This window comes from Barbus barbus (genome assembly GCF_936440315.1).
Source record: "Barbus barbus genome assembly, chromosome: 19".
Lineage (NCBI taxonomy): Eukaryota > Metazoa > Chordata > Actinopteri > Cypriniformes > Cyprinidae > Barbus > Barbus barbus.
Window position 1 is genome coordinate 2029347 of NC_136747.1, and position 23916 is coordinate 2053262.

Sequence of the window (23916 nt, forward strand, 5' to 3'; positions counted from 1 at the left end):
AAAAGAAATATGTGCACAAAGGCGAAAATAAAAATAAGAAAGTCCACTATCAGAATTTGTAAGTCTTTGTCCTCTTTCTATATATATGCTTTCCTATTGAAGGTTGATGAGATGTACCTTTGAGCTATTTCAGAGAACTGGTTCTTCATTGGTTGATCTATATTCTCTTCATTAGTGAAAGTCAAGATTCACTTGAACAATTAATGGCAAATTTATAAAAAGTCTAATAGAAATGTGTAGAAAATATGCTTGACAGTTTATGACAACTAGATCAACCATTTTGCATTTGAACTAATGACTTGATGTTTTGAGGGGTAAGACTACAGCACAGAGAACTATTCATTTTGAGCAACATGACAATAGCAACTGATAATGTTGGAAACAGCAGACAAATGTACATAATCAGTTGCATGAATGTACCAAAGCAATCACAACTTGTTCAAAAGAATGATAAACTTTTTATGATGTGCACAAGTGACTAGATGATGTGGAGGTTGAACAAGAAGTTCATTTCTGATTCGAGAAATGCACCAAAGCAACTGAGAAAAACTGGCCCTTTATCCATCGAAGGTTCTGATTGGTGTGTGATATATTTTGACTCCTAGTGTTTCCACTTGGGTAATTGTGTGCTAATTGAGCTCAAACTGTGCAGACTTGAGTGAACAATATTGAATGCTAGAGCTTTCTAAATGAGCACATTGTGTAAGCACTGAGAAATGTAGGGATTTGTGTGAAGAGTTTTTGCAGTAACAGTTCACCAAATCTGACTCATGTGTCAAAGCAGGGGAATTGTGTTTATAGTTTAGCTAAATTGGTGTGCTTTTTGAAAAATGGCGTTATGGTTTTGAAATTTTAGTTAAAAAGCCTGGTTATAGTGTTTTAGCAATCAAGAACAACTATAATGTGAAAATCATTTTGCTAACTGTAGTAGAGTCAATGTTGAAGTAAATGTTGTAAACTGACTGATTTCTGGCTTCTTAAAAGCCTCACTGTTTCTGTGCTTTTCATTTCTTTACATAACACTCTGATTGTATGTTTTGTAGCAAATGTGGGTTTTTGATGAAGAAATCGGAATGAACCTGAGGGAGATCACGTTCGTCCCTGGATTATATAAAATCTTTGACGAGATCCTTGGTAAGAATACTATTATGTTCTTTTCAGAGACTTTCACATACTTTGTCAATCATAATTGCTTAGTAATTTTTTTTTATTTCATTGTACAGTATTTTGTATTGGAGCATTTGTAGCAGACATGATTGGATTTTTGCAATATGTTAAAGATTCACAAGATATTTGCAAAGATTATAACAAAAAGTATGCAATATTTAAAAAAAAAATTGCAGTGGTTTTAAATAAAAGTAATTTTTATTGCTTTAATAAATATTATAAATAATAAAATCTGCCTTCATTTATAATATGTGGCCCTGGACCACAAAACCAGTCTTAAGTGTCAATTTATCGAAATTGAGATTTATGCATCATCTGAAAGCTGAATAAATAATCTTTCCATTGATGTATGGTTTGTTAGGATCAGACAATATTTGGCTGAGATACAACTATTTGAAAATCTGGAATCTGAGGGAGCAAAAAAATCTAAATATTGAGAAAATCTCCTTTAAAGTTGTTCAAATGAAGTTCTTAGCAATGCATATTACTAATCAAAAATTAAGTTTTGATGTATTTATGGTAGGAAATTTCCAAATGATCTTCATGGAACATGATCTTTATTTAATATCCTAATGATTTTTGGCATAAAAGAAAAATCTATAATTTTGACCCATACAATGTATTTTTGGCTATTGCTACAAATATACCCCAGCGACTTAAAACTGGTTTTGTGGTCCAGGGTCACATATTGGTAGCACTTTAGATTAGGGAACACATATCCACTATTAACAAAGAGTTTTTCCTCAATAAAGAGCTAATTTGCTGCTTATAGATAGTAAGTCTGGTAGTTGTTGCAGAAGTTTTGTTTAGGCATTAGGTAGGGTTAAGGCATCTAGAACATGGTCATGCAGAATAAGGCTTCAATATGTGCTTTATAAGTATTAATAAACAACATGTCCCTAACCCATGTAAATTGTTACCATATCTCTTTTTACCATTAATTTTGTGGAAAATTGCTGTATTTGCTGTAGTCATGTAAAAACAAATTGAGAGAATTATGAATTTTATTGCTGATTAATGCAGTTTTATTTTTAATAGAAGCGTTACGTAAAATCACTAGCACTAAAAATGTAGATGTCATCGCTTGTTATAGTGGTAGTTTTATTGGTAAATCTGCTATTTTCAAAAATGATATCTGGATAATAAATATCTGTGATATTTCATGCTCTAACATTGGATTTTCTGTCCCATCAGTAAATGCAGCTGATAACAAACAGAGAGACAAGAACATGAACACCATCAAAATCACCATTGACCCGTGAGTGCTGCTTTAAAAGTCTCATTCACATCTGCTGAGTAACGGCTCTAAATGCTCTTGTATCAAATAAATGTTGGTGCTGACAGTCCTGCAGTGGCAAGAAGTTGATGTGATTGTTGGGAGAGCGTGCAGTGGGTGTAATGATCTAATAAACACCCATGGCTGCTCATTTCACATTCACTTCACATCCATAACCACACACACACACACACACGCACACGCTTTCATATGTGGTTTACAGGGACTGTCCATGGGCATAATGGTTTTTGTACTGAGCTAATTATATTTTCTATCCCTAACCCAACATATCCCTAGAAATAATTTTTTTGAATTTCATTTAGTAGATTTCATCTTCACTTGCCTCACAATTCAATTTCAATTCAGAGGTTAACAATTTGATTATAAAACGATGCGTCACCATGCTTTTTATTCTCCAATTCTTTGATTATAGTGTGTTTGTAGTGTACTGTTGGGGTCAGCGATATGACAAAAAATCATTAGAGTAATTTTATTTCATAATAACAATGTATTCCACAGTTGTTTTTGTTAATTTTTATAAAAAAATTGTTATTAAAAATAAGGACAAAGATGCAAAAAACAAACAGGACAAATACAATAGAAGAAAAAAAATAATGAAATCTACAGCACTTTAAGCTTTTCAGGTACAGTAGGTCTATTTAACAGTAGCATTCAATCAAGATATTGAATAATCAGAATAATAATACAGAAATTGAATAAAAATGGTAAAACCAATACTATCTTTGGCAATAGTACTTCATTTATAATAAAAACGGATGGCATATATATAGTATCTCACAGAAGTGAGTACACCCCTCACATTTTTGTAAATATTTTATTATATCTTTTCATGTGACAACACTGAAGAAATGACACTTTGCTACAATGTAAAGTAGTGAGTGTACAGCTTGTATAACAGTGTCAATTTGCTGTTCCCTCAAAATAACTCAACACACAGCCATTAATTAATGTCTAAACCGCTGGCCACAAAAGTGACTACACCCCTAAGTGAAAATGTCCAAATTGGGCCCAAAGTGTCAATATTTTGTGTGGCCACCATTATTTTCCAGCACTGTCTTAACCCTCGTGGGCATGGAGTTCACCAGAGCTTCACAGGTTGCCACTGGAGTCCTCTTTCACTCCTCCATGATGACATCACGGAGCTGGTGGATGTTAGAGACCTTGCGCTCCACCACTTTCCATTTGAGGATGCCCCACGGATGCTCAATAGGGTTTAGGTCTGGAGACATGCTTGGCCAGTCCATCACCTTTACCCTCAGCTTCTTTAGCAAGGCAGTGGTCATCTTGGACGTGTGTTTGTGGTCATTATCATGTTGGAAAACTGCCCTGCGACCCAGTCTCTGCTTCAGTATGTCACAGCACATGTTGGCATTCATGGTTCCCTCAATGAACTGTAGCCCCCCAGTGCCGGCAGCACTCATGCAGCCCCAGACCATGACACTCCCACCACCTTAGTCTGTGGGCTTTCTTGTGCATCATCTTTAGAAGAGGCTTCCTTCTGGGACAACAGCCATGCAGACCAAATTGATGCAGTGTGCAGCGTATGGTCTTAGCACTAACAGGCTGACCCCCCACCCCTTCAACCTCTGCAGCACTCATATGTCTATTTCCCAAACACAACCTCTGAATATGATTCTGAGCACGTGAACTCAGCTTCTTTGGACGACCATGGCAAGGCCTGTTCTGAGTGGAACCTGTCCTGTTAAACCGTTGTATGGTCTTGGTCACCGTGCTGCAGCTCAGTTTCAGGGTCTTGGCAATCTTCTTATAGCCTAAGTCATCTTTATGTAGAGCAACAATTATTTTTTTCAGATCCTCAGAGAGTTCTTTGCCATGAGGTGCCATGTTGAACTTCCAGTGACCAGTATGAGAGAGTGAGAGTGATAACACCAAATTTAACACACCTGCTCCCTATTCACACCTGAGACCTTGTAACACTAACGAGTCACATGCCAGCGGGGAGAGTTTTATTTTTTAAATGACTAATTGGGCCCAATTTGGACATTTTCACTTAGGGGTGTAGTCACTTTTGTGGCCAGCGGTTTAGACATTAATGACTGTGTGTTGAGTTATTTTGAGGGGACAGCCAATGTACACTGTTATACAAGCTGTACACTCACTACTTTACATTGTAGCAATGTGTCATTACTTCAGTGTTGTCAGATGAAAAGATATAATAAAATATTTACAAAAATGTGAAGGTTGTACTCACTTCTGTGAGATACTAATATATATATATATATATATATATACATACATTATACTTAATTTTTTTCTACTTCTTACATCTTCTGTCTCTTTGGGTTGTAATATCCTTACCTGTCCTCTCTGTTCTTATAGAGAGTCCAACATCATCGCTGTGTGGAATAATGGAAAGGGAATTCCTGTGGTAGAACACAAAGATGAGAAGATGTTCGTGCCTGCCCTGATCTTTGGACATCTCCTCACCTCTAGCAACTATGATGACAATGAGAAGAAAGTCACAGGTATTGCAATGCGCATAATTAAATACTGCAATTATGCAATGGTGCATCTTCAGAAACTTCCCTGTGATGGAGTTAGTTTTTGTTGGTAGTGTTTTGCTCATTTTCTGCTCATTATTGAACTTGTTATCTAAGTCACAGAACGGGCAAGCAGTATTTTATGCGATCACGATTTCTGCCTTTCATAGTTAAAAAATAGTGTGTAGTATTGGTGTGCTAGCGAACCAGAAATATTGAAAAATATATCGGTGTTTAACATTGGCAATTTATGCCTTGTTAAATCGTGATTTTTGCAGTTGTGGCTCACGCTGTGCAGACAACATATTGAGACAGAAAAATGCACTATGACCTATATGTCAACACGAGTCAGTACAAAATGGACCCTTTTCACAAAACTGATGAAGCATTTTAACAGTCATCAGCATCGTAAATCCTCAAAGGTTTTTGATATATTTTGGCCAGAGTTGAGAACCCCTGCTTTGATCTATGCTGTTTCAGATGATGCATGAGTATTTACATTTAGTCATTTAGCAGACGCTTTTATCCAAAGCAACGTACAAATTAGGCCAATAGAAACAATCAAAACCAACAAAAGAGCAAGAATATGCAAGTGCTATGACAAGTCTCGCTTAGCCTAATGCAGTACACGTAGCAAGGTGTTTTTTATAATAAATAAAAAGAAAACGTAGATAGAATAGAAAAAGAACAGAGGAAGCTAGTGTTAGAGGCCTTTTTTAAAATAAAAAAGAAAACAAATAGATAAAATAGAATTAGAATAGAGAGTTAGAAGGTCAAAAAAAGTTTACTGCAGAGTTAGACACTCCTACACTGTGATTAAGCAAAAAGTTACAAGAGACTATGCTATATTTTTACCCTACCTGTCCACCGATGCTGAAGAAATCCACTCAAAGTGATAACAAAGTGGATCTGAAGCAGTCAGTCAGCTAAACTCATCATTTAGTAAATGGATTTCCACTCTAATCAATAGTTATATAACAAACACGACATCTTGCAGTACTGTAACCTGTGACGTCACAGGGTTGTTTATTTTGGCATTCACATTTAGTATGTTTGCGCTTGTAAGACAAGTTAAGCCAGTCAAGTTTATTTGTATGGAGCCCTGAGCATGACATGCAGGGGAAAAGTGAAAGATATCAAAGTCACAAATTAATTTATTCTCATTTTAGTTAAATCATGGCCACATTGTACAAATTCGTTCCTCAATTTTAATTTAACAAGGTAAAGAATGAATGAAATGTGGCCACCAATTAAGTTGTATGAACAAATTAACTAGTTGTAAGAGGAAATTGTTATTATAATATTGTTTTCTGATATCTATTTTTTGCACGTCATGTGTGGGGCTCATAGTACATTTAATACATAGTACATTTTACACGCACTGTTAATTCATTTTCACTTTCCCCGGCAATGCACCATCCAATATAAATGTCTTTATTTTATTTGACAAAAAGTTGCTTGTTAATATTTGGAGAAAACTTGGAAGTTATGAGACAAGAGATGGGCTCTGTCCTGCTCGTGTCCCACTGTTCTTTCAAACCGCAGAATGGGGTGATCTTTGTAGGGAAATGTAATAAGTAAGTGTATTTATTTCTTGTCTCAGATTTCAGAGCAGTTGGCGTCGCTAGGAAACACTTGTTTTGTTTATTGTGTTGAGACGTGCTGAAGCAGCGTTTGGTCTCGTGCTTTATTGCACACCTTGTCAGTGTCGTGCACTTTCTTGGCCCTTTGTTGTGATAAACAGTAAAGTGTGTTCAGCTAAATACAATTAATTTTGTCAGACGGGTATAAATAAGGTTAGTGTATCGCGGCAGCCCTTGTGTGAAGCCCGAAGAGCGTAAAGACCACCGACTCTACCTGTGCGACTCCACTGAGCAAGGACACAGACAAGGGACAAAATTATCACTTTTATTCGTCCTCTTTCCTACAACTTGTTTCACTTTGGTTTCAGATTTTAATGACTGATTTTTACTATCTGTTCTCAAATTCCTACTATTAGCAAACCGCACACTGTTGGCAGTGCAATCCTGACAACCTAAGCACTTTGCCTATGTCTGCTAATACTTTCCTGTCGGTCTCTGGAATTGCCAGTTTGCAGAGAACAAAGATTTCATTACATCTATAACTAGTCATTCAAGGCTACACCTCATGGCCCTGACAGAGACGTGGATCAAACCAGAGGACACTGCTACTCCTGCAGCGCTCTCCAATAATGTCTAATTTTCCCACACTCCTCATCTGACTGGAAGAGGTTGAGGTACTGGTCTGCTTATCTCTAATGATTGTAAATTTAATCCTTTACCATCTCTGGATATCTAAAGTACCTTGAATCACATTCAGTTACTATTACCCATCCTCTTAAAATCCATTTTGTAGTTGTTTATCGACCCCCAGGACAACAAGGTAACTTCTTGGAAGAATTAGATGTGTTGCTCTCAAACTTTCCTGAGGATGGTACTCCCCTAGTTATGCTTGGAGACTTCAACATTCACCTAGATAAACCTCGGTCTGCAGACTTCCACACTCTGCTTGCTTCTTTTGATCTCAAGCGAGTGTTAACTACACTCGCTACTCACAAATCAGGCAACCAACTGGACCTAATTTACACACGACACTGCTCCACTGATCACATGCTGGTTACTCCACTGCACACCTCAGATCACTTCCTCCTCACTCTTAACCTCAACATGGTTCCTGACACAACACATACCCCTCCATATGCCATCTTTCGACGTAACCTATGCTCACCCTCACCCTCTCGGCTATCTGCTGTGGTTTCATCTTCGCTTTCTCCCCCTAAACAGTTATCATCTCTTGATATCTCTGTTATCATGCCCACTTGATCCTATTCCATCTCATCTCCTTCAAGCCATTTCTTCTGCCATTGTACCAGCACTCACTCACATCAACACATCCCTTCACACTGGTGTTTTGTAACCCCACTACTTAAGAAACCCACTCTGAACCCAGCTCTTTTAGAGAACTACAGACCGGTTTGCCTTCTTCCTTAAGACTGGCAAGAGCGGTTTCCAAATCTTCTATACTTATCTTTGCTGGACTGTCCACTGTTTTTGGCACGCTTAACCACCAGATCATCTTGCCAACCCTATTTGCAAAGGGCATCTCAGGAACCACACTCCAGTTGTCTGAGTCTTACCTCTCAAATAGGTCCTTCAAGGTTTTCTTGGAGAGGGGAGGTGTCCAAGTTGCAACATCTAGCTGCTGGGGTGCCTCAGGGCTCAGTTCTTGGACCACTTCTCTTCTATGTCTACTTGGACCACTTCTCTTCTCTGCCTTCTCTTCTCTGTCTTCTCTGTCTTACACTCAACTCTACCTCTCATTCCATCCTGATGATCCGATGATAGCTGCTCGCATCTCAGCTTGTCTAACAGACATTTCTTGCTGGATGAAGGACCATCACCTTCAACCTTGCCAAAACAGAACTGCTTGTGGTTTCAGCAAACCCTCACAGTAAAAACCCCCAGTGTTAAATCAACACTCCCAGTGTTTATATAATCCACACTCAGAGTGTTAAAAAAGTTACACTGAAGCAGTGTTAAAGTTAATGAGATAATTAGTTTAGTAATTGAGTGATGATGGAGCATTAATGAAGAACACCTGCTGTTAACAAACTGAACCATTGAAAGAAAAAGAACAAAACAAAAAAAAGAGACGAGACGAGCAGAAATACTAACCAGATTGCTTTTAGATGTTTTAGTTTTGTTTGAATTACCATTATCAAGGTCAGTGTTTCCTTTAGTTGGGCTCTTGATCCTTGACTTAAAACATCACAATTACTTTGGCTGCAATAGTTGTGTGTTTATTTAGACATGTTAGTTATGATAACCAGGTGTTGGTGGTTATGTTTCAATAAAGAAATCATCAGCAATTAGTAGAGCTGAGTGATAATTCAATAACGATAATTATTGCGATGTAACTTTCCTCAATAAAACAATGTGAAGAGTTCGATAAATGTTCAGTATAATGTTATGCGCCGAAAGTGGAACGAAACAGCGCGCCTCATTTGAAGCGCGCCACATGGACCGTTTGTCCGCTCGGATCAAAATTCAAACTGCCGCGCGGCGCGAGCTCACTAGAGCAGATGCGTTGACTCGGTCACGCGAGCACTAAACAGCACTGTGAGATCCAGTGTGAATCGCTTGAATCCAGCGATGAACACAAATGTCTCCTTGATTTAAACTAATTTAGAGCCAAACAGGAGAAACACTGTGTGCAACTAGACAGTCAGAAGGCTTTTCAATTTACACATCGCCATCATTTACCATGGATTTTCTGTAGTAACACTCACTGCACCATGGTATTGCGACAGAAATGTGGGATATTCACATTGAATTTTATTACAGGAGTAATGGTGTATAATTATAGTGTATGTATTTGTGATTAAGCTATAGCATGTGTGCAGTGCATGCATTTATACAGAATGTTTTTAGACTATTGTTTTTCATACAAATAGGCTACCTAAAAACCATATAGTTATATTTTTACCATGTATTGAGGTGCTATATGTGTGGTTTTAATTGTGTTTATCATGATTTAAAAAAAAATTGGTCAGAATAAATTTAACCATATAAAACTGAGGTTGGTACAATTTTTACAGATGTTACTGATTTTAAAAATGAACAAACATTTGCCTCTGCATCCTAACTCAAGCTACTATCAAATATACATTTCTAAGAGACAAAAAAGGGATATTATTATTAATATTATCAGGCAACCCAAACCTGTTTCTTGATTTGAAACAATATCACTCATTAGAACATGCAGAAACTAAGAAATTCATTTTTCTATTTAGATATATATTTTAGGGAAAATAGCAAATGGAGCAAAATTCTGGCTTTAAACTTGAAAGAAATAAAGATTTCACATTTTTCGTGATAATTATCAATATTGACTGATATGAAAAAAATTATTGTGATAATATTTTTTGTCATATCTCCCAGCCCTAGCATTAGGGCATTTCATAACTGATTTTATTCAGAGCATCGTCATTGATTAGTGCTTAACTTTGTTCACATGGAACATAAAGCTTGATCCAATGGTTTTAAGATTAATCTGAAAGGCTTTTTAAAAATAAATTGGCACTAAAAACTTAAAACTGCATTATCATACAGACATCAAGAGTCAGTGTATGAATCTCAACAATGGTGACAATCAACATATTCAGATAAACAGATCATCTGTGAACATCACAAAACACGATACTAAAAGTCACAACAAAATAGCAAAACAAAAGGAAATAGTAAGAATAAAAGAAAATACAAAGACAGCTGCATAATTTATTCATGTCGCATTGCATGCTGGGAGCCATGGATGAGTTTTGATTGGTGCTCCCAGAATGCACTGCAACATGGAGTTTTATGTTGACTTTCACCATTGTTGAGATTCATTCGCTGATTCTTGAAGCCTGTTTGATAAAGAAAAGCAAAACTTTCAGTGCAGAATAAGTTTCAAAAGTTTTTCAGATTCCTCTTAAAACGGTAATTCCTTCTACTATGCATATAATAAGACCAACAACAAGATGAACTAAATCTACCAGTGATTATACACCAAATTAAATCAGCTACTCAAGCCACTTTATGCTGATTACGTCTTTATTGAAACATAACCATCACCAAATTATATTTACACTTGACTTTATTTGCCATAACTAACATATCTAAACAAACACACTGTTATAGCAGCCAAAGTAACTAATGTTTTAAGTCAAGGGTCAAGAGCCCAACTAAGGCAAACACTGACCTCGATAATGGTAATTCAAACAAAACTAAAACATCCACATCTAAAAGCAATCAGGTTAGTAATGCGTGAAGCTGGTGATGCTGTTTGTGGAGTTGTTTAATCATCCTCTGCTGAGATCTTGAGAGATCTTCTTTTATCTTGTGTTGATTTCATCTAAGTCTGTGACTGAAGTCAGTTGTAGTTCTTGTATTTCTGCTCATCTCGTCTCTTTTTTTTCTTTTTCTTTCAATGGTTCAGTTTGTTGACAGCAGGTGTTCTTCATTAAAGCTCAATCATCAGTGTTACTTTTTTAACACTGAGTGTGGATTATATAAACACTGGGAGTGTTGATTTAACTGAACGTTTCATCACAACTTCACCATCCAGTTGATGATCACATTTATAAAAGTGTCCGGTCCTGCAGATTTGCTTTATACAGCCTTAGAAAAATGAGCAGGAAGAAACGCCCTCCAACGCTTGCACTCTCTATTCATTTCTGCTTGATTTCTTTAAAAAAGGCCTCTAACATTAGCTTTCGCTGTTCTTTTTCTATTCTATCTACTTGTTTTCTATTTATTTATTATAAAAAAGACTCTCTAACACTAGTATTCCCTATTCTGTCTCCTTGCTTTCTTTTTATTTGTTAAATATAGGCCTATATTTAATAATTCCTACATGTACTGTGTTAGGCTAACCGAGCCTTGTCATAGCACTTGCATATTATTTGCTCATTTGTTGGTTTTGATTGCATCTATTGTACTCATTTTTAAGTCGCTTTGCAAAAAGTGTCTGCTAAATGACTAAATGGAAATGGAAATGTTTTGGTTTTGCTAGCTCTGCATTCACAAGCTGTTGGCAGTGTCAATAAGAGATTATTCTACAGTGTAGACAGGTCATTGATTAGATCAGGATTGTTTGTGAGAGTGCATATGGTCTCAAACAATCATGTGAAACTGTAAACATGCAGTGAGTGATTATAACAGATTAAAAGTGTTCTAATATTACAGCGTTGTGTATAATTTATTCAGTTTAAATAACAGCTTTTGTTTTTTATATTTTTAAGAGGAATTTGTAGTTGAATGTTTAGGCACTGTCTTAATACTTTCATGTGTTCAACTGCAATAACATTTTGAATATTGCAGCTGCATAAAGAATATGACACAGTTGCTTCTTACAAATTCATTTGATTAATTGCCATTAATAATCAAGATTACAGTATCAAGAGAAATAATCAGCAGTTATGATTTGGTCATAATCATGCAGCCTTAGTATGCAAATTAGATGCGTTTGTGCTGTTTGTTCAACTGAACTGTTCAAATGAATTTAACTCATCAATCTGGTGTTCTTCAGGCGGCAGGAATGGATATGGTGCAAAACTGTGTAACATATTCAGCACAAAGTTTACAGTGGAGACGGCCTGCAAAGAGTACAAACGGAGCTTCAAACAGGTACAGCCGTTTCTTGAATTTGTAATACAGGAAATCTGAGTTGGTTGTCATAAAACAGCAGCTATCTTGATGTCTTACACATTTACCTAAAGTTTTTCTCATCCCAATTCTTCCAAAGACATGGCAGGACAACATGGGAAAGACCAGCGAGGCGAAGATCAAGTACTTTGATGGTGAAGACTTCACATGTGTCACGTTTCAGCCTGATCTGGCCAAATTCAAGATGGAGAAACTGGACAAGGACATTGTGGCTCTGCTCACACGCAGGGCGTATGATGTGGCTGGCTCTTGTAAGGGCGTTAAAGTCATGCTCAACGGAAAGAAGCTACCTGTAAGTCACCTGTCATTTCCATATGTAAAAAAAAAGCTTGTGCTTTTTTGACAACGTGACGAGATTCTTCTTTAAAGGGGTCATGATATGGATTTTTTTTATTAATATGTTCCTTGAAGTTTACTTTTTTTGCACAAAAAAAACAACAAATAAATATGTGGAAAAAGTATTATTTTCCACCCTCATTCTGACCCTCTCTCTAAAACGACCTGCTTTAAGGGTCCTTTAAGGCTTCTCAGTAATCGGCCACTGCTGTGATTGGCTAACGTCATTGCATAGCAAACAGTATCAACGCCCCTCGCGATTGCATGTTTTGAGTGTTTTGACAACATACTCAAAATAAAACGGTAATTTCCATACTTACTTATGGTTAGTTTCTTTGTGAACTCTCCATGGCACTGTGCCTCGTTTATAAAACAAAATCCTCCTCAAGACACGATTCGGGATGCCATTAAAAATAAACTATCCACTTGTTCCTTACCCTGGGATCCTTCTGACGCTGTACAAAGACGCGAATGTTAATATAACCCTCAGAAAACAAATTGAGTGAAAGAACGTTTATCACATAAATGCTTTTTTTTATTGATGATGAGGACATTTTAAGTTATGAATCTTGCAGCATGTATTAAGCAAAGACCTCTTCTGCATCAAAAGATCAAGGGAAATTTGGTTTCTCTTGTCATGACCCCTTTAAATCTAACAGACATAGAAATGCTTTAAGACAGCCGTCTCCCTCATGAGCATCTGTGTTTGTGTCTCGTGCTGCAGGTGAATAGTTTCCGCAGTTATGTGGATCTGTATGTGAAGGATAAACTGGACGAGACGGGCGTTGCTCTGAAGGTGGTGAATGAGTCGGTGAATGAGCGCTGGGAAGTGTGTCTCACCATGAGTGAGAAGGGCTTCCAGCAAATCAGCTTCGTCAACAGCATTGCCACCACCAAGGTTTATGAAACTCATTACTGAATTTGGGGATGATAGTGGTGATTTAAAGGGGTTGAATTTAAAGGTGCAACTTTTAGAGAGTTGTACCATTAAACTAAACAGTGAAAACATTAAGTTGTATGCTCTGCTATAGTGATTTCTCAGTGCTTCTTTTAAAGTCATGTGATACTCATGAGCTGTGTGATATGTTAGGGAGGAAGACATGTTGATTATGTTGTGGACCAGATAGTGTCGAAACTGATTGAAGTGGTCAAGAAGAAGAACAAAGCTGGAGTCACTGTGAAACCATTCCAGGTGTATATTCACAGTTCAACACACTGATATGATAAAATATCTGTCCAGACACTTGAATATTTGGTTCTTTGGTCACTTAACAGATCTAAGAGAATCTTTTTAATTTCAGGTTAAAAACCATGTGTGGGTATTTGTGAATGCCCTGATCGAGAACCCAACCTTTGATTCCCAGACCAAGGAGAACATGACTCTGCAGACCAAAAGCTTTGGCTCCAAATGTGTTCTCTCTGAGAAATTCGTCAGAGCTGTAAGTGTGTGATGATCTCCTATCATGATTCTGACACATATCTTACATTAAATGTAGCACTTATTGTAACAAAACTTTGCTCTTAATTTATCACCTTTTAATTTAGAGTTCCTCTCATCATTAAGAGCTTCTGGCTTTATAAGACATAACAAAAACAATCGCATGCTTTGAAGTCAACATGAAACTGAAGCTGTGACCAGTGAATTGTGTATGAGAAAACAAGTAAAAAATAAATAAAAAAATTCTGATTTAATGCTGACTTTAATATGTGTTAAGTTGTGTCGATGTCTGATTGATTTGTCCCATCGTAGGCTACAAACTGTGGTATTGTGGAGAGCATTCTGAACTGGGTGAAGTTTAAGGCCCAGATACAGCTAAACAAGAAATGCTCCTCTGTCAAGCACAGCAAGATTAAAGGGATCCCCAAACTAGATGACGCCAATGATGCTGGTAAGTCCATGACAGATAAAACACTGTCACAGCTGTATCAGCAGATCTCAAAGATCATGGTCTGCTCGTTAGGGTGAGTGGGTGATATGGACCAAAAATCATATCTGTATTTTGTTTTAGGCTGAATGGCAATATACGGTATACATCTCAGTATATTTTATGAAGTGATTTCTTTTTATAAGGCACACAATAAAACCAAGCTTGAAAAGCATGGTTAAAAGACTTTTCAAGGTTGGATTTTGAGCAGTTCAACACTGTCTTTTTACAACAGCACCGAACACTGCAGTAAATGTTAAAAGAGATTTGAGGTACTTCCACATTTGGATACAAACTCTTTCCTCTTTAATAGTTTAACTAGGGCTTCAACTTACGGTTTATTTTAATAATCCGTTGATTATTTATTTGATAAATCGACTAATGCAATGCAATTTTTATTTAAGTTATCTGAATGTTTGCGAGTGTTATTTGAATGTTTGGTTAAATTTTGTGGAAACTGTCTAGAAATGTCCAAATAATAATAAAATTTTTTTTGGAAGAAAATATGATATCTTGCATAAAGCATATTATGCCTTTTTGAGTTGTTCACACCAAGCCTAGTGAAAAAATGAGACTGTTTGACTTTCTTTCTCTGTGATAAGCGAGTGTCATAAATGGAAAGTTGCAACCACTATCAGTCATAGCAAATATCAGCTCATAGCAAATTAAATACTGACACCAAGATAAGAATATTATTAAAAAAGAAAAAATACAAATAAATCAGCATCTTGATAAGCAAATGGCATATTATATGCACCACATGTGAAAATTTGTGTCGGTGTGAAAACATTCATGTCTTTTACATTAATGTGAAAAAATCTTCATTTGGTATTTGCAGTTTTATTTTAGCAGCTTCTGTGTTTGGCAGATGAATACTTACTGTAAACATGAAAAAGCTGTTTGAAAAGCTTGATTGATCTGTGAGTAACTGTCTCTCTGTCGTGCAGGGGGGAAACACTCCTCAGAGTGCACTCTGATCCTGACTGAGGGAGACTCAGCCAAGTCCCTGGCTGTGTCCGGTTTAGGAGTGATCGGGAGAGATCGATATGGAGTGTTTCCACTCAGAGGAAAGATCCTCAACGTGAGGGAGGCCACACACAAACAGGTGAGCTCCAGGAACCTTGACACGGAAAGACAAACCATAATAAAAAATTACATTAGGGAGATAGATGTTGCACCACATTATGTAAACTTTGGTAATGCTGCCCTCTTGTTCATTGATCAGCGAACTGCCATGTTATGCTCACATGTTCTGACAATAATAGCTTTCTAGGACTAAACATTATTTGGATAATTGGTAAAAAAATAATAAACAAATCTAAATCTTTTAATAGCCCTACTGTTAGACCTACCTGAAAAACTAAAAAGCAATTTATTTCATTTGTATCATTATTAGGCTAATTATTTGTGCTATCATTAATAATTTGTTAATTTGTTCTTATTTTATTACTGACTGATTACTTGTCATTTTGTATTCAATTCAAAGTTTGAAATCAAGCTATCTTGTGCTACTGCAACAACATTACCCCACTGTAAAATCAGTAATGAGCAAAAATTTGTGACGAGTCTACATTAAAATCTGTCATATAAATTAGTCTCTTATTAGAAATTAGCCTACTGATTGCCACCATTGATGGACAAAAATGTAATAATATTAAAAATATCTGTATGACAGTGTATTCTGCAGTTCTTCCCTGCTGTACCGAATATCTATACTTTTCAAGGTTAGAAATTCAAGTATTGTGATAAAATAAATTTTGTAGGGTGCCACAAATTTGTTAAAATTTCCAAAGGATGCCGCGACTGAAAAAAAGGTTGGGAAACACTGCTTTAATCTATGTAAATTCCAAACTATTAATTATGTAAATTGTAAAACTGGCATCATGTGTTTTGTGTGTCTGTATGTTACTGTGTTTTTATGGTGCAGTGATGTTAAACGTATTTAAATAAAGAAGAAGGAAAAAAGGAAGAAAAAAAAATTAAGAGCAGAGGATAAATATTGACAAGATTTTAAAATCATCGTTAAATCCTTTCAGTTCAGCGTGCATGCTCTGAACAAGTCCAAATAAATGCACTGCTTTACCCATTGCATGTGCAGAACTGTGTGTGTGTAACATTATTTGAAACTCCATGTTTCCCCCTCTAGAATGGGACAATACTGTTTATTCTTTGATATTTAATAAAAAAATTAAATAAAAAAGTTTTTTCATCCCACTGTACCAACAATATTTAATTAGTAAGAGCTTGCTTTTTGAGAATACAAATGGTATAAAATAATTATTTTGTGAACTGGATGTTGACCTCGTTTCGATTGTAGATCATGGAGAACGCAGAAATCAACAACATCATTAAAATTGTGGGTCTCCAGTACAAGAAGAGCTACGACGACCCAGACTCCCTGAAGAGCTTACGCTACGGAAAGATTATGATCATGACCGATCAGGTGCGATTAACTGCTTTAGTTTGTCTTCATCTGACTATTTTGTCTTTTCTATCCATTAAGTATGCAGAGATGTTCCCTATACCTGTATGCATCATTTCTATTGTGTGTACTATCAGGATCAAGATGGCTCTCACATCAAGGGTCTTCTCATTAACTTCTTCCATCACAACTGGCCATCTCTGCTCAAGCACACCTTCCTGGAGGAGTTCATCACACCCATTGTAAAGGTATGATAATCATCCAGTAAAGAAAATGTTCTGTTCATCAGTGCTGCTGCAGGTTTTTAAACTTGTTTCTAAAATTTTCTCTTTAGGTCAGTAAGAATAAACAGGAATTATCATTCTACAGCATCCCAGAATTTGACGAATGGAAGAAGCACACAGAAAACTATAAAACGTGGCACATAAAGTACTACAAAGGTTTGTTTTCTGCTTACTACTTATTTGAAACAGTTTCCATCTAAAAACAAGCAGCATTCATGACTATATGTTTACTGCATATTTGTCAGGTTTGGGTACCAGTACAAGCAAAGAAGCAAAGGAATATTTTGCTGACATGGAGAGACATCGAATTATGTTCAAGTACAATGGCACTGAAGATGACGCAGCCATCACACTGGTTAGTTGGTCACTACTGGTCTTTGTACTACGTTTGGTGCAACATTACTTTTATTCAGATATTACTTTGACATATTGGGTAACATTGTGTGTGAACTCTTGCTCAGGCCTTCAGTAAGAAGAAAACAGATGACAGGAAAGAGTGGCTGACTAACTTTATGGAGGACAGACGGCAGAGGAGGATGCATGGGCTGCCTGAGGTACAGCTCTCAATTACACAGCAATGAAAGAGAAATGTTTCTTAAAGGTCCCATGAGATCAAACTTGAAGTTAGAATCAATATGTTAGTCTTAAGGTTATCTGTATGCCAGTGTGCTCCAAGACAGTGACAAAATTTGCATTTGGAAGATATAAGCATTCAAAGTTTGCATCACTTCCGCCAAAACGGCTCAACGATTTTTTTGGACGTCACATTGTATTTCATCTTCTCATCAAACTTTCTGTCCAATCAAATGCTCTCTAGAATTGAAGCGCCCGCCCCCTACACTATAAATAGACGCTGAAGTCATGGCTGAAATAGGTCACTTGTTCACAGAATTTGCATTTTCTGTACGGTGAATAGCACGTAGTGCACTATATAGGGGACAGGGAACGATTCAGACAGTGTAAATATGTTTTCCATTGAAGGGAAAAAAAGAAGTCTGGTTTTGCACTGTGCCACGCTAACCACCGAACCGCACACACACTCTGCTCCGGACAAGAGACATGATAGCACGGAGCGAATCACATGCACGAGTCTGCGCAGACCACAAAACGTATCGGACCTATTTGAATTCTACACAGAATGCTATATTTATAGCAATATGGTTGAGATTGTGGCTGTCATACCCTGTCAAATGCGGCTTTACGGAGCTCAGCGGCTCTGAACGGCTTTAGCCCAAGCTGTGATATAAAAGAACGCTATTGGCTATTTTAAAAAGGGGCGTGGCTGCTTGATATGTCCCGCCCTGTCTTCCTGTTTCAGTTAAAATGACGTCAACACAGAATAACGCTGCGTGTTTCAAAGCATTTCAGGGGACATTTAATGTGAACATATCACTTTTAAAGCAGAAATAGTGAAGCTAAGTACTACCCTCTTGGGTACTGTTTGAATGCCTCCTTTAAATCTGAATGGATTTCTATCTGTGAATGAATCACTGCATAATCTAAACAAGGGTCCTGGAGGGACAGGGTCCTGCAGAGTTTAGTTCCGTCCCTAAACAAACACACCAGCCTATAGTTTTCCTTGTAACCTACCTGTAAACTACTTGTTTTCTTTTTATTTATTATAAAAAATGACCCACTAATACTAGCATTCTCTATTCTTTTTTATTATTTCGACTTGTTTTCTTTTTATTTATTTAAAACAAATAAAAGAACATCTAAAACTAGTAGTGTTCTCTATACTTTTTCTATTCTATCTACTAAAACCTTGCTATGTGTATTGCATTAGACCAGGGGTGCCCAACCCTGTTCCTGGCGATCGACTGTCCTGCAAAGCTTAGCTCCAACTCCAATCAAACACACCTGAAGCAACCAAGTAAGGTCTTCAGGATCGCGTGAAAATTAAAGGCAGGTGTATTTGATTAGAGTTGGAGTTAAACTTTGCAGGATAGTCGATCGCCAGGAACAGGGTTGGGCACCCCTGCATTAGACTAACAAAGACTTGTCACAGCATTTACATATTATTGCTCTTTTGTAGGTTTAATTGCTTGTATTGTCCTCATTTGTAAGTCGCTTTGGATAAACGTGTCTGCTGAATGACTAAATGGAAATTTTCAGGAAATTCTGAAGAAATTCTAAAATCTGCTGAACAGTGACCTTTAGATGCAAACCCCTCACCTTTAGGTGGCGACTAACTTTTTGAGATCAAAATAGGTTACCTATGAGATTTGCTTAGATCCAATGAGAAAGTGTTTTTATTTGGGGGGGGGTAAGACTGATAACCACTTGGCAACTGCTAGTAAGTTTTGTGTAGTATGTTCTTTACTCTTTACTAAACTATGTTTAAAAAGGGTAATATTTAATGTATTTGAGGTCTGAGATGTGGGAACAGTGAAGAGAGAGAGGGCAAACATTTAGCATTTTAGATCAGCATTGCCATTTAATCAGCCAATATTGTCTTAAATAGAAATAAATCTTTTATAACATGGGATTTTGACCAAATGTATTCAATCTTGATTTTTGTAAAATGTTGCAACAAGATGTTATTTCTTATTTATTTAGTGAAAAATTTCAGTTTTTCATACAAGGTAATAAAATATATTTTAAAAATATCTTAAAGTAACTACAAATGAGCATGTAAAACAAATATCTTTAAAAACAATTTCATGTGGAGCAGGCCCCCGGTCCTCTCTTTTCCCCCCTTACCTGTTTACATCACTGCTCTTAAAAGATATTAGCATTGTTATTTCAGGAAACGGAAAAATGGATGTTGCATTAATTGCATGAATTATTTTTAATGTGTAAAATAACAAATGTTAATCACAGAAATTAACTTAAACTTCAAGTGTCAAGACTGTTTGAGGTTCTTTTAAACATTCACAGTTTGTCTTAACCAACTTCCTTTAAACTGAACTTTTATTTATTTTCTTTTTTCTTCTTCTTACTGTCAAATGTGAGTGACCACTTTAATAATTAATGATTGTCTGATCATTCATTGTGCACGTCTTTGTTGTCTCATCACAGCAATTCCTATATGGCACATCAACACGACACCTGTCCTACAATGACTTCATCAATAAAGAACTCATCCTCTTCTCCAATTCTGACAATGAGCGTTCGATCCCATCGCTTGTTGATGGTGTGTATCTTTAGTTACGTTTTTACATGTTGAAACATGTTGAACTGGGGTTTTCTTCTTACCTTGAGTGATTTTTTTTTTTGCTGTCCTGATTATGTATGACTGAAGATTAGATTAGCTGCTTGTCTGTGGTTTAGCTGGGCTTCTGTACTTAATGTCTGCTTTCATCTGATGTATGCAGGTATGAAGCCAGGTGCGAGGAAGGTGTTGTTCACCTGTATGAAGAGGAATGATAAAAGGGAAGTCAAGGTGGCCCAGCTGGCTGGATCCGTGGCTGAGATGTCTGCATACCATCACGGCGAAGTTTGTAGCAAACTTTTCTTTGTCTTGCTGCTTTTATTTATTCTTGGTTCTTACTGATGTAGCGATTTACAGTGGTTTTCTTGATGCATTGATTAACGATAAATCATATGCAATAACAGTCTTGAATCAAAAACCATGATTCGATTTATTTTATTTGAAAATGTTCAATTATAATAACACCCATTTATTGAAAAAATAAAAATAAATGAAATTGAACAGAATGAAAGATTTATGACAAGAACTGTTATGTTTTCTGCAGCAAGCCCTGATGATGACCATCGTGAATTTGGCTCAGAACTTTGTGGGCAGCAACAATATCAACATCCTTCAGCCTCTCGGTCAGTTTGGTACCCGTATTAATGGCGGCAAAGATGCTGCCAGCCCTCGTTACATCTTCACTATGCTTAGGTAAGGTTTTAATTGTTTTGACATATACTGGTGCCATACCTCCAAACAATGTGCAGTAGGCTATTCTATACATTATGTGCAAAAAAAGGTTAAAATATTGACATTACATTCTAAACCAAAAAATCAATTGTTGATTTTTTTACCGTTTTAAAGCAAAAGTGAACAGCTCTCGGCCTCACCCTGCTCATCGCATTATATTTAATGTCTAACAAGATAAATGATAGTAAAATGTGGATTTTAGTCATAATTACTGTGCTCTTATTCTGTTGGGCTGGTGTGCTTCAAGAAGACTCGCTTACTGTCACGAAGAGCCTTTATGCAAAACGGAAATAATCATGTGACATTCTAACATGCATGTGTTGAGTCTCATACTCTTTAAACTACACATTTATCTGTCAAAGCACCTTGCAGGGCATGCCGTGTCAAACTATATTCTTTTGTTTAAATTGTGCATAATGAAGTATTATAATTTTTATGACAACTTCGGTCCTTCTGCAGCTCACTCCGCTATGTTTTCAGATGCATTGTCTCCATTCGTTGTCAATTATGTTCATTATCAGTTTATTTTATTGATTAGTTGTGGCAGCCCTAATGCTTTTAATACATACGGTATAATTTAATTCATCACATAGTTTGACTTTAATCCTAGTAACTATATTTTGCTTAATAACTATGTCTTTATCTTAAGAAATCAGTTTTTATCTTTTCTTACAGTCCTTTGGCCAAACTGCTGTTTCCTGCTGTGGACTCCAGCCTGCTGAAGTTTCTGTATGATGACAACCAGAAGGTGGAGCCAGAGTGGTACATACCCATAATTCCCATGGTACTGGTGAACGGAGCTGAGGGTATCGGGACCGGTTGGGCCTGCAAGATCCCCAACTATGACCCGCGAGAAATCGTCAACAACATTAACCGTATGCTCAACCACCAGGACCCTCTTCCCATGGTAAGACCTCATCCTTGCTCTTGTCCCGACCACTGGATGTGACGGATATTTAATGTTGATATCCACCTTTTTGGATACGTGCTTTCAGATTTTTTAACTTGAATGTGCAAGGCTTAAGGTGTCCATTGCTTTTTGTTATTTTAACTGTTCAAAAACAGTACGTTATTCTTGTTAATATCGCAAACTTTATAAAACTTAAGGGTTTATGCAAATTTCAGGGTTTGTGATGTCACCAAAGCTCGTTGTAGTCCCCACCAGCCGTTTGTTGTAGGCCTTAAAAAGCTAATTCTGTAATAGAAAATATCTCTCTTTGCATTGACTTTGAGCGTCATAACTTTGCAGATTCACATTTACATTAATCATTTAGCAGATGCTTTTATCCAAAGCGACTTAGAAATGAGGACAATGGAAGCAATCAAAACCAACAAAAGAGCAATGATATGACTGCTATGACAAGTCTCAGTTAGCTTAACACAGTACACTTAGCAAGTTTTTTTTTTTATTATATAATAAATAAAAAGAAAACCGATAGAATAGAAAAAGAATAGAGCAAGCTAGTGTTATAGGCTATTTTTTGCTTTTGTTAATTGTATAATAAATAAAAAGAAAACAAATAGATAGAATATAAAAAGATTAGAAAAGCTAGTGCTAGTTTTTTCTAAAGAAAACAAGCAGTTTGTAAATGAATAGAGTGCAAGTTTAAAAGGGACAAGTGTTTTGTTTTTAAGAATAGAATTAGACTAGAGATTGCTAGAGTTAGAGGGTTAAATATAGATGGAAGAGATGTGTTTCTTGAAGATGGCTAAGGACTCAGCTGCTGGGATTGAGTTGGGCAGGTCATTCCACCAGGAGGGAACAGTTAATGTAAAAGTCTGTGAAAGTGATTTTGTGCCTCTTTGGGATGTTGTTTATGCTCAAACAGCAACTTTAAACACTAACTTGAGTTAAAAAAGTGACATTTTTCCATTGTCAGAAGTTGTGAATGGTACCAAAATAGCGAACCGTACCATATCACTTTTTTGGTACCCTTCCAAAGGGGTGGAGCTAAACTCACTGCAGAAGTTGATTGGTTGACTAGAATCATCACTTTTGCGTGATACAAGGGTATAAAGCTTCTCCTTCACTCGTTCCGCTCTGCTGTCCATGAGTGTTGGGCTTATTTACATCAGAGTACGCAAACACTAAAATAAAAAAACAGTGTATTCTATAATTTTATATTTCCATACAGACAATAGCCGTGTCTCAACCTTCTTGTGGACTTGCGAAACATACGTCATTGCCCAAAAATATTACTGTTATTCTGTCATGAAATGTAGTTTTAAGAGTTTTTCAGGTGAGAATGTAGTTGTTTAAAACTCAAATTTATTTATAAAGACAGCCTATTTGGATAATTTGCTTTGCCGATTTCGGAGCTCCAGGCGAACAGTGCTCATGTATCCGCCTCGAGCAGCCAAGACATTTGCTGCTGGCTCTGATGTCTTTGCAGTGATTAAACATGAGATACAATTCATTTTGGGTATATTTATCAGGCATTCGTGGTCTCATGAATCTATTATTTGTTCCTGGTCATATCGTTTTGGCTGAGCACAAAGTTATGTTTAACTTTATATATTTATTTGGACTTTGTAGTATACGTTTGACTGAATTGTATGCTTTTGTCTTTATTTCCTCTTATAAGCCTCTTCTACTTTGTACTTACTTTTATAATGGCTATTATTGTTAATTGTCACGCTTTATCGTCGATGGCTAGTTTCCAGCATACTCCACGCCTATCAAGTACTGTTGGCGGTGGAAACACAAGCTGGATCTGGGTGTTCGGTCCCGAACCGTACTGACCCATACCGCTCGGTGGAAACATGCCATTTGTTCTGTTAAATTTACTTGTTCTATTGCTTGTAATTAGTTTCTTTGTTCTTCTTTTATTACTGTTTACTTTTCTTTTTCATTAAGCTTGAGAGCTTTTTA

The 23916-nt window shown here is 36.6% G+C and overlaps 1 protein-coding gene across 2 annotated transcripts in view; it reads left to right on the top strand.

The window, feature by feature from the left end:
• LOC306885576 (DNA topoisomerase 2-beta-like) overlaps positions 1-23916 on the top strand; it is a 42992-nt gene that overhangs the window by 3606 nt on the left and 15470 nt on the right. For both annotated transcript variants that reach the window (XM_079442193.1, XM_079442192.1), the window contains exons 3-21: positions 1044-1134; positions 2362-2425; positions 4805-4950; positions 12055-12152; positions 12271-12483; positions 13252-13425; positions 13618-13719; positions 13829-13966; positions 14278-14416; positions 15400-15557; positions 16770-16895; positions 17012-17122; positions 17209-17314; positions 17404-17513; positions 17620-17712; positions 20180-20294; positions 20476-20597; positions 20857-21005; positions 21720-21951. In XM_079442193.1, the coding sequence (XP_079298319.1) occupies positions 1044-1134; positions 2362-2425; positions 4805-4950; positions 12055-12152; positions 12271-12483; positions 13252-13425; positions 13618-13719; positions 13829-13966; positions 14278-14416; positions 15400-15557; positions 16770-16895; positions 17012-17122; positions 17209-17314; positions 17404-17513; positions 17620-17712; positions 20180-20294; positions 20476-20597; positions 20857-21005; positions 21720-21951 (2487 nt within the window). The remainder of the gene's footprint in view (positions 1-1043; positions 1135-2361; positions 2426-4804; positions 4951-12054; positions 12153-12270; positions 12484-13251; positions 13426-13617; positions 13720-13828; positions 13967-14277; positions 14417-15399; positions 15558-16769; positions 16896-17011; positions 17123-17208; positions 17315-17403; positions 17514-17619; positions 17713-20179; positions 20295-20475; positions 20598-20856; positions 21006-21719; positions 21952-23916) is intronic.